General features: G+C 41.6%; 1 protein-coding gene across 1 annotated transcript in view; it reads left to right on the top strand.

Annotated features, from left to right (window-relative positions):
• Positions 1 to 15,669, top strand: part of RALGAPB (Ral GTPase activating protein non-catalytic subunit beta) — a gene marked incomplete at both ends in the record, with an annotated part of 81,913 nt that overhangs the window by 57,534 nt on the left and 8,710 nt on the right. Inside the window, 6 exons of the mRNA XM_080716508.1 lie at positions 2,323 to 2,429; positions 4,146 to 4,298; positions 7,749 to 7,958; positions 10,889 to 11,047; positions 11,834 to 11,999; positions 14,914 to 15,036. Of these exons, the coding sequence (XP_080572634.1) occupies positions 2,323 to 2,429; positions 4,146 to 4,298; positions 7,749 to 7,958; positions 10,889 to 11,047; positions 11,834 to 11,999; positions 14,914 to 15,036 (918 nt within the window). The remainder of the gene's footprint in view (positions 1 to 2,322; positions 2,430 to 4,145; positions 4,299 to 7,748; positions 7,959 to 10,888; positions 11,048 to 11,833; positions 12,000 to 14,913; positions 15,037 to 15,669) is intronic.

Genomic DNA, 15,669 nt, shown 5'->3' with positions numbered 1-15,669 from the left:
ACACTCCCACGGGCTACACTCCCAGACCTATTTTTTTTTTTTTTTAATGTGGAAACAGGGTTTCTTAAGCCAGCGAGGCTGGCTCCGAACTAGCGCGATCCTCTTGTCTCTGCCTCCCAAGCGCGGGAATTACAAGCATATGCCACCATGCCCGGCCCCTGCCCTATTTTTTATTCTTTATTTTGAAACAGGGTCTCACTAAATTGCAGAGAGCCTCACTAAGTAGCTGAGGCTGTCCGCGAACTGCGATCCTCCAGTCTCAGCCTCCTGAATGCTGGGATTACAAGCACGAGCCACCACGCCTGGCTCATAAAATTATTTTTAAGTGAGACATTGCCCTATAATTTGAGATAAAAGAATATCATCAGATTTCTGTCATATTGTGATAAGATTTAGTGACTTAATATGAAAGACAACAGGACCGTTTATCATTGCCCACCTCCAGAAGTGCTATGCTAGTCCCAAGTCTGTTCTGTAGGTACCTCTTCATTCTTTACCCAGATAGATCTAGGGCTCCTCTAGCCAGTGCCCCTTATGATTCCCTAGCCTCCTGCTCCTAAGCCACCTGCTCATGAGTCTGCAAATTCCCACTGTCCTCTTCAGATGTCCTAGCCCTTTTCCAGCTTTTTTTTTTTTTTTTTTTTTTTTTTTTTTTTTAGGACTTCTTACTCTCGTTCCAAGTAATTTTATTGCATAGGTAGTCTAGCAAACATAAAAACAATGAGCCAGGCTTGGTGGTATGTGTCTATAACTGGTTACTCTGTAGGCTGAGGCAGGAAGATCATAAGTTCAAGGTCAGCCTGGTAACTTAGACCCTGCGTTAAACTAAAAACAGAATAGACTGGGGCTGCAGCTCAGCGGCAGAGCTTGCCTAGCATATGTCAGGCCCTGGACTCAATCTTTAACAAAAGAAAAAAAGTATATATATGTATATGTCTATAGGCATACATATATACTTACATATACACACATATATATGAAAATTTTGAATTAGTCTAGATTATAGGAATATTAGTTTATTGAAATAGTGAACAAAAGAAAAAACAAAAGAAGTTTGAACAGGTTTGATTCCCATACCTGAGACAAAAGAAGGGAATAAAAAGACACTGGGTCACTAAAGTGGTCCACTCAGAAGTCTTACACACTCTCCACTTCTGAACTTCTGTTGGGAAGAATTAGAGCCTGCTGAGGGTGAGCAGCAGTCCACGAAGCCACTGGCAAATGTACACCCGCACTCCGGCGCCCGCCTGTCTTCCTGCGTTTAGGCTGCTCCCTAGGGCTAGGAAAGTTAGGAGTATTTATTAAAGAGAGCGTTTGCCAAAAATGTGCGTATACCTCTGGCAGCATGTGAGATGATATTAGTTAAAACTGGTGGAGCCGGGGCATGGTGGTGCACACTTTTAATCTCAGTATTTGGGAGACTGAGACAGGAGGATCGCAGGTTCGCGGCCAGCCTCAGCTACTTAGGCCCTCTATAACTTAGTGAGATCCTGTTTCAAAATGAAGAATAAAAAATAGGACTGGGGGTGAAGCTCGGAGGTGAAATATTCCTGAGTTCAGTCCCTGGTACCGCAAAAAAAAAAAAAAAAAAAAAATGGTGAAAGTTATTTTATGATTTTTAAACCTGTGTTGTAAAAATACACCGCTGGGTATTGTGGTACACGCCTGTAATCCCAGTACTTGAGAGACTGAGACAGGAGGATAGCCTCAGCAGTACTGGGACTTTATTCAACCTAGCAAGACCTGTTTCTAAATAAGAAATAAAATCAGACTGGGGATGTAGCTCAAAGGTAGAATGCTTCTGGGTTCAATCCCTAGTACCCCCCCACACAAATTAGCACACCAAAAATTTATGGTTTTTCATTTAAAGTAGATGTCCACAGTTTCCTTTTTAAGTAAAATTAAAAACTGAGAGTGTTTGGTATGAGGCCAGGTGTGATACATACCTGTAATTCCAGTACTTGGGAAGCCAAGACAGGAAGATCAGAGGTTTGAGATCAGCTTCAGTAACTTAGGCCCTTAGTCACCTAGTGAGATCCTGTTCCAAACTAAGAATAAAAAGTAAGGCTGAGTGTATACCTCAGAGGTGGAATGCCCCTGGACCTAAGCTGTAGACCTGCTTAAAAAGAAAGTGGCACAAAATAAGATATAGTACTCATGGTACTTGGATATGTCAGAAACTACAGAAGGGGTACTTAGAATCAGAGTTTAGGAAACACTATGCTGGGAATTTGACTATGAGAAGCTCTGCAGTTGATAACAGGTGTTTTTATAATGGTTGTTGTCTGAAATAAAAACTTTTGCACAAACATTTTATTCTAGATGATTTTTTCCCCTCTGTCACTGTGCTGGTCCGGGGAATGTCTGGAAGACTTGCTTGGGCACAACAGCTTTGCCTTTTACCCAGAGGAGCAAAAGCAAATCAGAAGGTATCCATCAGAAGTTAAAGGGAAGTGAGTGATGAGGCGTGTGTGTGTTCATTTAAGATTAAATAACAGCCAGGTACAGTGGCACATACCTGTAATCCTAGTACTTGGCCAGCCAAGACAGGAGGATCACAGGTTCAAGGCCAGCCTCAGCAGCTTTAGACCATTTCAAAATAGAAAATAAAACAGGGTTGGGGATGTAGCTCAGAGGCAGAATGCCCTGTGTTTGATCCCCAGCAACACACACACACACACACACACACACACACACACACACACGTAAAAGGTCAAAGAACATTCTATCAGAAATCATAGATAAAATGAATATTCTGATTCCCTTTCTAGATCCTCAGTAAGTCCACATCAAAGCCATCTCACGAACCTAGAATCCAGGTCAACTGCCTTAACTTTTTAAAGGCATCTTCAGGGCAGATTGTATTTTCCAGACCTTTTCAGGTGATTCTGACATCCACATAGGAATGGAAACTACTGCCCTAAACAGGGATTCAAGGTTTTCCATGCAATTCAAAGTATAGGAAAAGTCAGATGCACAACATACTTTGGAAAAATTTTGGCCAGACTTTTGATGTGTCTAGCGATAGGACTTAATTTCAAAATGTTTTACATGATATATTCCTGTGTAACTGGTAGTATGCTGTATAGTTTTTAATAAGCTATATTATTCAATGCAGTATTTTATGACATTTGTAATCATGTGAAGGAAATCAGTTCTCCTGGGAGAAAGTTGGAAAATTCAGATAATAAAGAGGAAATTTAAATTACCTATGCTCACTTTCCAGAGCAGAATGGCCATAGTTAATATTTTATTGGAATTCCGTCAATTATCATTTATTTCTGTGCATAGTAACACTTAAATGGGAATCAAGTCATTTGGTATAGTACATTTTTCACTTACTACTTTGTAAGCTTACATTTTTGTTACTGAAAAGTATCTTAAAATATGACAAAGTTTTCCAAACATTTAAGAGAGACACCCACAGAATTGGAACTTGGGCCTAAAATCATGAACATCCTAGACATCTGCTAGGTAAGCTGCTCGTGTTGTCCCCTGAGGCGCACACCCCTATTTTCTTTTGGTGCCACAATGTAGATCATACTCTTTCAGTTGCTCTGTAAGCCTCTACATAAACACTGAAGACTGAGAGGAAGGGGAGCAGGAAAGGAACTAAAATGTATTGCTGTCTCAATGCATACCATATACATATTAAAACAGGGCTTCAGAGCAGTGTGAAGACCTGGGCTTGGCACCCATTCACTCTTAGTTAAGCCACCTAAGGCTCAAATTGAACTACTTTAGAGGTGCTCAGGGGCCTGAACTCAGACTTTATTGTGTGGGATGGTTTGAGAGTTCGTGGGGAGGAAGGGAGTCTGCGTCTCACTGTCTGAAACACCTTACCCACTGGCTTGCCACTGACCGTGAGAGATTCAGGCTGGGCCAGTAGAGGTCCTCAGCCCACATCAGTCACAAAAATCTGTAATAAGCTAATGAATATTTTTAGAAAAATAAAATAAATTTGAGTGTACAAGTATGCAGGTTGCCTGTCTTTGCTGTTAGTGGAATCATTTGCAAATTCTTACTGAATTTTTGTGACATGTAACTAGGGAAACATAGGCATCAAAGCAGACCAGGGAAATATGTGTCATTACAGATTTGTATTAGACTGTATACAGTAAGCATTGTTTATATTATTTTAACAGCTTTTTGTGCCTGAACCTCGCCCAGTTCCTAAAAATGATGTTGGATTTAAATATACTGTGAAACATCGGCCATTTCCTGAAGAAGTGGACAAGATTCCCTTTGTGAAAGCAGATCTGAGCATTCCAGATTTGCATGAAATTGTCACTGAAGAAGTAAGATAAATTACCTTTAACTGTTGTTAAGGGGTAAATATAAATATTCTTTAAAAAACAAAACAGGGTCTTGCTAAGTTGCTGAGGCTGGTCTCAAACCTGTTTCAGCTCCCAAGTACTGGTATTATAGGCATGTACCACCATGCCCAGCTAATATAAACATTCTCCCCCCCCTCCCCCGGTCGTACTGGGGGTGGAACCCAGAGGCTTCCTACCTCCGGGCTATACTCCCAGACCTATTTTATATTTTATTTGGAAACAGGGTCTCACTAAGTTGCTGAGAGCCTCACTAAGTAGCTGAGGCTGGTTTCAAACCTGTGCGATCCTCCTGTCTCAGCCTCCCAAGCGCGGGGATTACAAGCGTGCACCACCGCGCCTGGCCTATAAACATTCTTAAATGACTTCTATGTTTAAGGCATTGTCTCTAGTGTTATGGGAGGTGATTGAGATCTGTCGTCCAGGAGTTATACCATGTAGCAAGAGAAGTGTGAATAAAATTTGGATGGCACTTAGGGCATCACTGACTGTCTGGATTGCTCATAGTAGGTTTCAGTAATGTGACATGACCAGACTCTGGTACTGTAGGATATTTGGAGAAGAGAGACCAGTTCAGAGACCAGCTGATAATCCCGGCAGGAGAAAGGAGGGGCTATGTCCCTGAGAGTAAAGTTTAAGTCAAGCACAGGGTCACACGCCTGTAATCTCAGTGCTCGGGGGGCTAAGACAGGAGGATCGCAGGTTTGAGCCCTATGTGCAGTAACTTAGTGAAATTCTGTTTTGAAATAAAATAAAGAGAGCTAAAGGTGTAGCTCAGAGGTAGAGTGCCCCGGATTTGATCCCCAGAACACGTTGTTGAAGTAGATCCAAGCAGTCTTGGGTTGCTGAGGGAAGGAAAAGAGCCAAAGGCTTTTAGGCTTTGAGTTTGAGTGACAAAGAGATGCTGTCGCTTTGTTCGGAAATACAGATCTTAGGAAGAATGCTGGTTTGGGAAATGGCTAAAACTAGTTAGTCTTTGATTGATTCTGTAACTAATTAGACTATGTAACTGATCGCAGGTCAAGGGAGGAGATCCTCCAGAAGTGGGGGCAGAGGCCTGGCAGGGCCTGGGAGAGCTGAAGGGAAGGAATGGAGAAAGGGCTGCCCTGCCTAAGCTGGAGGATCAGGGAGAAGAGAGGTGGAGAACAGGCCTGGACTGGGCATGAAGACTAGGTGACCTTTGAGAGCAGCTTCCAAAGCATTGAAAGTGCTTTGGAGGTAGAGAATAAGGAGCCGGGGAGTGAATACTGATCAAGGCAAGGCGCTGACTATGCGCCGTGCTGTTAGCAGTAGAGGGCGAGGGCACAAAATGGGTAACACTGTGAGGAAGTAGCCTTGCGGAGGACAGGCAGGTTGTCTGTTCTTAGTAATAAGGATTGAACCCAGGGACATTCCACCTCTGAGCTACACTCCCAGCCTTTTTTTATTTTGATTCAGGACCTTACTAAATTGCTGAAGGTCTCTCGGAGTTACTGAGCCTGGCCTCACACCTGTCTCAGCCTCCCAAGTGCTAGGATTATTGGCATGCCCCACCAAGCCCAGCTAGGCTATCTTTTTTTATATTTGGATGGGAGGTTGAATGCAAGTAACCAGTGGAGAGTGGTCTTCAAACACTGAGATGGGCAGGGGGAATTAGAAGTAACAGAGGGAGCATGGTCAAGAGTCTAGGTGATTATATCTAGAAAGGGGATATTTTGATAAGACAGGAGAGAAGGAGAAGGGTATAGGTGAAGGTTTGGAGACATTTAGAGTGGAAAGAAGGGAAATTGAAGCTTATGTAAACTTTAATTTCAGTTCTTGACAGTGTTCCAGAGGGATCAAAGACGGTTCTTAAAATTGCCTCATAGTCCAGATGATGTTAGGTAGCATCATATGTGGTGAAGTTATTTTACTCACGGTGTGGCCTCAGATCCTTGGTATCTGGGAATATAAGTAAGGAATTTTGGTGGTGTAGAGATTGACAGGGGTGAGAACTTGGGGGAATAAGATTGAGCACAGCCATTTTACACTTGAGAGGGCATTGAGATGTTAGATTGGGGGTTTAATCGGGAAGCCTAAGAAGCTAGAAGGATGCTTATGGTATGCAGTGTATGGGGAGGTATTGAGCATCCCACAGTGATGGCAGTGTATAGGCTCAGTGCAGGAAGCGGCTCAGGATTGGAAAGGGCATTTCAGGGTTACAGCCCTTGCAAGTAGGTCACATCTGAGTTTCAGGATGTGCTCATGAGTGATCAATGTCATGTAGGTTGAGGAGGGTATAGAATTTAGCCAGGTGGCTAGAAAGATCATTGTCCTCCAAAAGATGGAAATGTAAAGTAGGATTGATCAGAGGGAGGGAAAGGGTTGGGTGGCATCTCCAGTAGTTCAGTCATGGAATGGATAAGGACTTTAAAGCATGAAACAGGCTGGGCATAGTGGCTCATGCTTATAATCCCAGTACTTGGAAGGCTGAGACAGGAGGATGGGGTTCATGGCCAGCTTCAGCTACTTAGTGTGGCCCTCTGCAACTTAGTAAGACCCTGTTTCAAAATAAAAAGAATAAAAAATAGGACTGGGGGTATAGCATGGAGGTAGAATGCCCCTGGGTTCAATCCCCAGTACTAAAAAAAAAAAAAAAAAAAAACCATGAAGGAAGCCAGGCAGGTATGATGCTGCATGCATGTAATCCCTGCTCCTTAGGAGGCTGAGGCAAGAGGATTGCATGTTTGAAGCCAGCCTGGGCAATTTAGCGAGAGACCCTGTATCAAAATAAAATTTTAAGGAAGCCAGGCGTGGTGGCGCACACTTGTAATCCCAGCATTTGGGAGGCTGGGACAGGAGGATCACAGTTTGCAGACAGCCTCAGCTACTTAGTGGGGCCCTTTGCAACTCAGACCATTTCAAAATAAAAAATGAAAAATATGGCTGGGGGTGTAGCTTAGAGGTAGAATGCCCCTGGGTTCCATCCCCAGTACCTAAATAAATAAATAAATACATAAATACAATTTTAAAGAGGCAGAGGATGTAGCTCAGTGCATGCTTAGCATGTGGGAGGCCCTAGGTTCAGTCCCTAGTACCAAGTGGGGGGCATGAGGCAGTGGTACCGGGTGAAGGTGGAAAATGATCTGGAGGTGGGGCTCAGAGCAACAACCCTCCCTTGTGTCTGCCTGTTTGCAAGGAGCAGGGATGGAATGGTGTCGTTACAGAAAATGAAGGAGCAATTGTTGAAACTGCGGGGAAGTTTTTATGGTTTGGTTTTAACCTTCAAGTATATTTGCTTAATTACATCCTCTGTATTGAACCGAAACACCGTGTTGATCACTAAAAATCATCTTCATTTCCTTTGTTGCTTTTAGCTTTATTTTCACTTTTAAAATGAAAAATAGCCCTATTTTTACCATAGTTCCTCCAAATGATATATTTGGCTTATTTCAGTTAGAAGAAAGACATGAGAAGTTGAGGAGCGGCATGGCGCAGCAGATTGCCTACGAAGCGCACCTGGAGCAGCAGAGTGAGGCCGAGCTGCAGAAGAGAAGCTTCCCCGACCCCGTCACGGACTGCAAGCCCCCGCCTCCCGCCCAGGACTTCCAGACGGCCCGCCTTTTCCTCTCCCACTTTGGATTCTTGTCCTTAGAGGCACTGAAGGTAATTTTTATGAACTTATATGAGTAAATATATTCATAAAGTAGCATTGTTTTCTGAGGATAGAAGAAAAGGATTTTTTTTTTAACTGCATGCAAGTAAAGTGAAATTCTGTGCTGTCATAGGTTACAACATGAACTCCAGGGCAGTTAACCCCATGAAGTCAGTCAGAGTTCTTCTCTGAGGGAACTGGTTTAATAATACATTTAGTTCTGAATTTTCTTGGTTAATATCAGACCCATATTGCACATATAAATAGAATCTACAGATAATTCAAAAAGGAATGGGAAAAATCTTTCTCTAAAGCTGGATATCGTGGTGCATGCTTGTAATTGCAGTACTTGAGAAGCTGAGACAGGAGGAACACAGGCTCGGGAACAGCCTCAGTGAGTAGTGAGACTCTCATCTACCTAGTGAGACCCTGTTTCCAAATAAAAAATAAAATCTGGTTGGGAGGGTAGCTTGTAGGTGGAATGCTTCTGGGTTCACTCCCCAGTACCGTACCCCCTCCCCACCCCAAACACACACAAAATCTTTTCCTAGTAAACTTGATTACTGATAGTTTGGGCTACAGTTGACTTGGTTCATTCATGCAACTTTTAAAAAGCATGAAGTAATTTTATGTTATTTGTCAGCCAGTCTCTTATGTTGTGTTAGAGTTAAGATCTGACTTTCAGCTGGGTGTGGTGGCGCACGCTTGTAATCCCAGCATTCAGGAGGCGGAGACCTGAGGATCAGGGTTCCTGGACAGCCTCAGCTACTTAGTGAGGCCCTCTGCAACTCAGCAAGACCCTGTTTCAAAAATAAAAAGATTAAAAAATAGGTGTAGCTCAGAGGTACAGTGCCCCTGGGTTCTATCCCCAGTACCACAAAAGGAAGAAAGAAAGAAAGAGAGAAAGAAAGAAAGAGAGAAAGAAAAGAAAAAAAAAAAAGAAAAGAAAAAGAACTGAGCATGTAGCTCAGGTAGAATTTCCCTGGTTTCAATGCCCAGTAACAACAACAACGACGATGATGATGATGATGATGACGATGATGATGATGTAATCCTACTGGTGGCAGATTAATAAAAGAATACATAATTATTTATTGGACCAATATTGTGCCAGTATTCTAGCTCAGAGGTACAATGCCCCTGGGTTTTATTCCCGGTACCGCAAAACAAAACCAAAACCTGACTCTAGTGCCATGCCTTGTACTCTCTGCTTGCCGGCTTTGTGGTCTTGGGTGGACTATCCAGTATTGTCTCATTTACTTGCCTGAAGGCGGGAGTGATTAGAGTAGCCACCTCATTGGTCAAGTGAAGATTGAAGTAACTTGTAAGATTCTTTATGTAGTACTTAGCACAAAGAAGCCAGCCTATAGGGTGCTGTAAGGTGGTAAATATTGCCATTCTTAATTCTATTATCTTTTTTTTTTTTTTTTTTTTTTTTGCAGTACTGAGGATTGAACTCAGGAACATTCTATCTTTGAGCTACACCCCCCCAGCCTATTTTTTATTCTTTATTTTCAAACAGGGTCTCATTGAGTTACAGTGGGCCTCACTAAGTAGCTGAGGCTGTCCAGGAACCATGATCCTCCTGTCTCAGCCTCCTCAGTGCTGGGATTACAAGCGTGAGCCACTACGCCTGGCTGTATTATCTTTTTAAAAACTTACAAGGCAAGCAATGCTATCCTTGTTTTACAGGTACAGAAATGGGCTTAAAAATGTGAAATAATTTGCCTGAAGGTGTACTGGGGGTTTATTCAAAGATCTGTTAGTTTATTTATTTATTTATTTTTATTTTATTTATTTATTTTTTTGTGTGGTACTGGGGTTCCTGCAAACCCTTCTACCTCCGGGCTATACTCCCAGACCTATTTTATACTTCTTTTATTTGGAAACATGGTCTCTTAAGCTAGCGAGGCTGGCTTCGAACCTGCGCGATCCTCCTGTCTCTGCCTCCCAAGCGTGGGGATTACAAGCTTGCGCCACCATGCCCGGCTATTTATTCATTTATTTATTTATTGTGATCCTGGGGATTGAACCCAGGGGCATTCTACCTCTGAGCTACACCCCCAGCCCTATTTTTCATTTTTTATTTTGAAACAAGGTCTTACAAAGTTGTGGAGGGCCTCATTAAGTAGCTGAGGCTAGACAAGAACCTGCAATCCTCCTGTCTCAGCCTCCCAAGTATTGGGATTACAAGCATGTGCCACCACGCCTGGCTAGAAAACTTTTTTTTTTTTTTTTTTTTTTTGTGGTACTGGGGGTGGAACCCAGAGGCTTTCTACCTTCAGGCTATACTCCCAGACCTTTTTTAATTTTATTTGGAAACAGGGTCTCACTAAGTTGCCGAGAGCCTCACTAAGTAGTTGAGGCTGGCTTTGAACCCTTGTGATCCTCCTGTCTCAGCCTCCCAAGCACGGGGATTACAAGCGTGCGCCACCACGCCCAGCCAAAACCTTTTTTTAAAAAGTTTAGAAAGCCAGGCGTGATGGTGCATGCTTATAATCCCAGCATTTGGGAGGCTGAGACAGGAGAATCGAGGTTCGCAGACAGCTTCAGCTACTACTCAGTGAGGCCCTGTTTCAAAAATAAAGATTAAAAATATAGGGCTGGGAGTATAGCTTGGAGGTAGAATGTCCCTGAGTTCCATCCCCAGTACCAAAAAAAAAAAAAGTTATAGAAAGCATGATAATCTAGAGAGAACAAGATCCCAAATTATATATACACATTATAATCTCAAATGTCTTTAACAACAACACAAAAAGGCATTAAGAGACCTGGAAGGAAGTATACAGAAGTGTTAAGTAATTTCTTTAGGATTGTGATTATGTTTGTTCCTGCAACTTTATAACCTTTTATTTAATGTTTATTAAACTGTGAGCAAATATTGCTTTATAATTAGAATAGTACAAAGATAACAATTTCTCCTTTCTTCCTTTGGTGGTAGGAGCCTGCAAATAGTCGTCTACCTCCTCACCTTATTGCACTTGATTCCACGATACCTGGGTTTTTTGATGACATCGGGTATCTGGATCTCTTGCCCTGTCGTCCTTTCGACACAGTTTTTATTTTCTATATGAAGCCAGGTCAGAAAACAAACCAAGAGGTAAGAATCCTGGGGAAAAAAAAATTGGGAGGGGCAACTTTTTTTGCTACAAATATACAAGATTTTACATGAAGGGTTTGTATTTGTCTTTGGTAAGAAATTAATACTTTATACTTGATGCTTAGAGATTTGCTATGAACCCGTTCAGAAATGGAATGAATTAAAGCTATGATGCTTAATGTCCTGACTCTTGTCTTTCAAGGATTGTGGGTTAGAGTAGAGCTATAGAATATTTTTCTTCCCCTTAAGGAATTTATATTCATAATGCAAGAGAAACTAAAATACAGAAGAATGGCCACAGTAAACTAAAGCTAGGCCTGATTACTCTTTTTTTTTTTTTTTTTTTTTGCGGTACTGGGCATGAAACCCAGGGGCATTCTACCTCTGAGCTACACCCCAACCCTATTTTTTATTCTTTTATTTCAAAACAGGGTTTCAATGAGTTGCAAAGGGTCTAAGTAGTAGCTGACATTGTCCTCGAACCTTGATCCTCCTGTCTTAGCCTCCCAAATGCTGGGATTACAAGCGCACACCACCACGCCTGGCTCTGATTGCTCATTATTACCACCACTTTACAGATAAAGAAATTGAGACAAGTTAAAAGACTTGTCCAGTCTAAATCTAACTCCAGAGCACACACTTTTCTTTAGAGTGATATGGCCAGATTTATTCTGAACCTGGAACTTGGTTTGTCAGAAACATCAAAGCTAACCAATTTTTATGAACATTATTTTAATATGTTCTTGTGTTGCCTTCATGATAGCTAATGATGGATGTGTATTTCAGATTTTAAAGAACGTGGAGTCTTCCAGAAATGTTCAACCACATTTCCTAGAATTTTTGCTCTCTCTCGGTTGGTCAGTAGATGTGGGCAAACACCCTGGTTGGACGGGACATGTTTCCACCAGTTGGTCAATTAACACTTGTGATGATGGTGAAGGGTCTGAACAAGGTAAAACACATAATAGCCGTTTGTTTATCTCTTGTTTTGTTACTCTTCATCTTCCTTTCCCTCTTTTACTGTGAATTTAGAGTTCTTACACAGTCCCATAGTAGTTTGTATATGTTTCTGGAAATTTCCTGTGTATGTGAAAGATATCTATACGTTTAACAGTAGGGTGAATACAGAATTAGTGACTTAATTTTTACAGTGTGGATAGGTTCATCTTTTATAATGTGAGTAAAAAATTCACTTTTCTATAAAAATATAATAAGTCTAGGTTACCTATGACAAACAGTACAGTTTTTTTTCAATAGCAAGTTTTGTCTAATAAATACATTTTTCTGTTAACAGGTATTATTATTAATATTATTATTGTGGTGGTTTTTTGCGGGTTTGGGCATGGAACCCAGAGGCATTTGACCTTCGAGCTACACCCCCTGCCCTATTTTTTATTCTTTATTTTGAAATAGGGTCTCACTAAGTTGCGGAGGGCCTCACTAATTAGCTGAGGCAAGAACTGTGATTCTCTGGTCTCAGCCTCCCAAATGCTGGGATTACAAGCTTGTGCCACGATGCCCAGGTATTTTTTATAAACATTGTGGCTATCAAAAAAGTCAGTCAAAGGTTACATTCTTGGGACATTATAACAAAACCTTTGTAGCACACAGCTGACTATCTCAGAGATTCTTGCCCACCTCTACAAATCATTTTGAGGAATTGTAATCAGGATAACAAGGATCAGAGCAGTATAAATTTAAACTTAAGACCTTTGTTCTACCTGGCTAATACATTTTGTTCCTGGGTTCCTGAGGTCACTGGAAAGTTCTCTTTTTGAAGTGAGTAATGCCTATGTCCAGTGCTTCAAATTTTCAGAGTTCTTGTGTTAACAAGATTGTACTCTCTCAAGGTTTACATTAAATACCCTGTCACTTGACCTCTGACTTTTTCTAATTTTGACAAAAGTTGAAGCTATAGTTTTAATTTTCATATGCCCTTGAATATATACTTGAGTATACACAGAACCATGTCATCATAAGTAGAACTGATAAATCAAAGCTGTGTACATTTTTCATTTTACAAATATATAGCTTGAATGCTTGTACTTTCTAGTAACAGAAAAAACTGGCTTGGATATTGAAGGTCATTTATGGCCTCATGTAACTGATTGGTTAAGTTTTCAGTATCATTTGGTCAGGACTCCTGTTTTATTCCTCCCTTTCTTCTCTTCTTTCTTTCTTTCTTTCTTTCTTTCTTTCTTTCTTTCTTTCTTTCTTTCTTTCACTAGAGGAACCCAGGGGCTTTTCTCTAAAACTTTTTTTTTTTGGTGGTACTGGGGTTCCTGGAAGCCCTTCTACCTCTGGGCTACACTCCCAGACCTATTTTATACTTCTTAAACTTGGAAACAGGGTCTCTTAAGCCAGCACGGCTGGCTTCAAATCTGCGTGATCTTCCTGTCTCTGCCTCCCAAGCATGAGGATTACAAGCGTGCGCCACCATGCCCGGCTCTATTAGACTTTTTTATACTTTATATAGAAACAGGGTCTTACTTGCTGAGAACCTCACTAAGTAGCTGAGGCTGGCTTCAAACCTGTGCAATCTTCCTGTCTCAGCCTCCCAAGTGCTGGGATTACAAGTGTGTGCCACCACGCCTGGCTTTTTTTATTTCTTTAAAAAGTTCCCTTAGCCTCTGTCCTCCAAATCTTAGCTTTGTCCCTGCCTGGCTTTTCTTTTAGTACAGAAAGGTACTAAAAGATAGTTCCAGGCTATATATGCCACCATACTAACCTGAAGGAGAAATTAGCTGGGTCTCAGAATGCCTCTGCTCTCCACATTCTAAATTACACAGTGTGCTTAGTGAGGCTTTCAGCAATTTAGTGAGACCCTGTTTCCAAATAAAATAAATTACACAGTGATTAGCCCGCCCTGAACCTACCCTAGCAGCAAGAGAGATAGGATGACTTTGGTAGAGAGAGGCAAGATAGAGCCAATCCCATGTGCCCTTGAGGCCTGCCAAGGGAGTAGATACCAAGTGCCTGCCCAGAGCCCAGGCTGTAGCCCATGCCTGCTTGTGTAAGTAGTGTAAAGGGAACTCCACCACACTCTCATGTGTATGTTGTGTGTGCTGCTTTCATCCTGCAGTGGCAGAAATAAGTGTTTGTAGCAGAGACCAAACGGCTTGCAAAGCATGCATGTCTACTAGCAGGCTCTTTAAAGCTCATGTCTGCTAGCCTCTACCCGAACTTCCCATGCCCGTCTTCACCAGCATCAGTGTCTTCTACTGTGTTTGAGGTTTTCTGTTTTTAATATGATTGAGCGTATTCCTCTTTTTCTTTATTTCACGAGAATTGCTTGTTCATTTCCTCTGCCCAACTTTTATCAGGTTGTCAGTTTTCCATGTGTTATTGTTAGGACATTGTGTCCATGTTAATTGTGAATTATAGTAGCTCCCAAAGAGTGTTTCTTTTATTTCATTCATGGTGGCTCAGAATGGATACTGTTACCAAAGCCGGTGTGTTTTCATTGACAATTGGGAGTGGTGGAGCAAATGCAGCGCTGAAGAGTAGCAGAGCTCAGGGCCAGCGGAAGTGCCTGGAAGCAGTGTCTGCGTGTGCTGCCCTCCAGGTGGAGGCAGTGGAGCTCTTCCTTTTGGTGTCCACCTGTTCCAGAAGTGCTGCTGCTGTTTGCCACGTCCAGACGAGTTGATGGCCTGTCCTAGAGTAGTTTCAGAAACTGTGGAATTAAGATTTTATGACTTAAAGTTGGTATAAAGGGTATAAGTTCTTCATTCTTTTACACTAATTGGTTCTTATTGGAAACATATATTCTTCTATTTAATATCACTTTATTAACCACTTAACATTTCATTAAACACAGAGATTGGTTTTTCCCACTTTCTGAAAAATGCAGTATTTCTTGTTCTTAGATGAAGTCATTTCCTCTGAAGATGTTGGGGCTAGCATTTTCAATGGACAGAAGAAGGTGCTGTATTATGCAGATGCCCTGACGGAAATAGCTTTTGTGGTTCCTTCACCTGTGGAGTCCTTAAGTAAGAGCATTCTTTTGCATGATTTTATATTCAGTATTCTTACATTGGGAAAGATTTGTAAATTGTCTAAAGGATTCTTCAGCTTCTAAGGCATTATAATAGTAGGTTATGCAAAGGTACTAGCTTCTCAACTTTCTGATGGAAAGTAAAAACAAGCAGACTCACCCTCTAATAATCTTTAAATAGTAGAATCCCACTTCAACCAAATTATTATCTCTATCTATTTTAGTCACTATATATATGCCTGAGTTTCAAGTTTGTTTTCTGTTTGTTTTGGTACTGGGGATGGAACCCAGAGGCATTCTACCTCTGAGCTACACCCCCCAGCTCTATTTTTTTTTCCTTTATTTTGAAACAGGGTCTTACTGAGTTGCAAAGGGCCTCACTAAATAGTAGCTGAGGCTGTCCTCGAACCAAGGTCCTCCTGTGTCAGCCTCCCAAATGCTGGGATTACAAGCATGTGCCACCACGCCTAGCTCTTAGGTTTGTTTATTTCTCTCACAAATTATGGATAAGCCCCCACCTATTTCTCTGTTTCCATGTGAGAGCCTTTCTATGTAACCCCATAGAATTTCACAGCTGGAAGACTCTCACAGTGGCACTAGGCTGTTCTTCTCACTGAGCAAGAGAAAG

The sequence above is a fragment of the Muscardinus avellanarius genome, assembly GCF_963383645.1.
Source record: "Muscardinus avellanarius genome assembly, chromosome: 19".
Taxonomy (NCBI): domain Eukaryota; kingdom Metazoa; phylum Chordata; class Mammalia; order Rodentia; family Gliridae; genus Muscardinus; species Muscardinus avellanarius.
The sequence above is the reverse complement of the archived record's forward strand: the minus strand, read 5'-3'. Positions and strand labels throughout refer to the sequence as shown.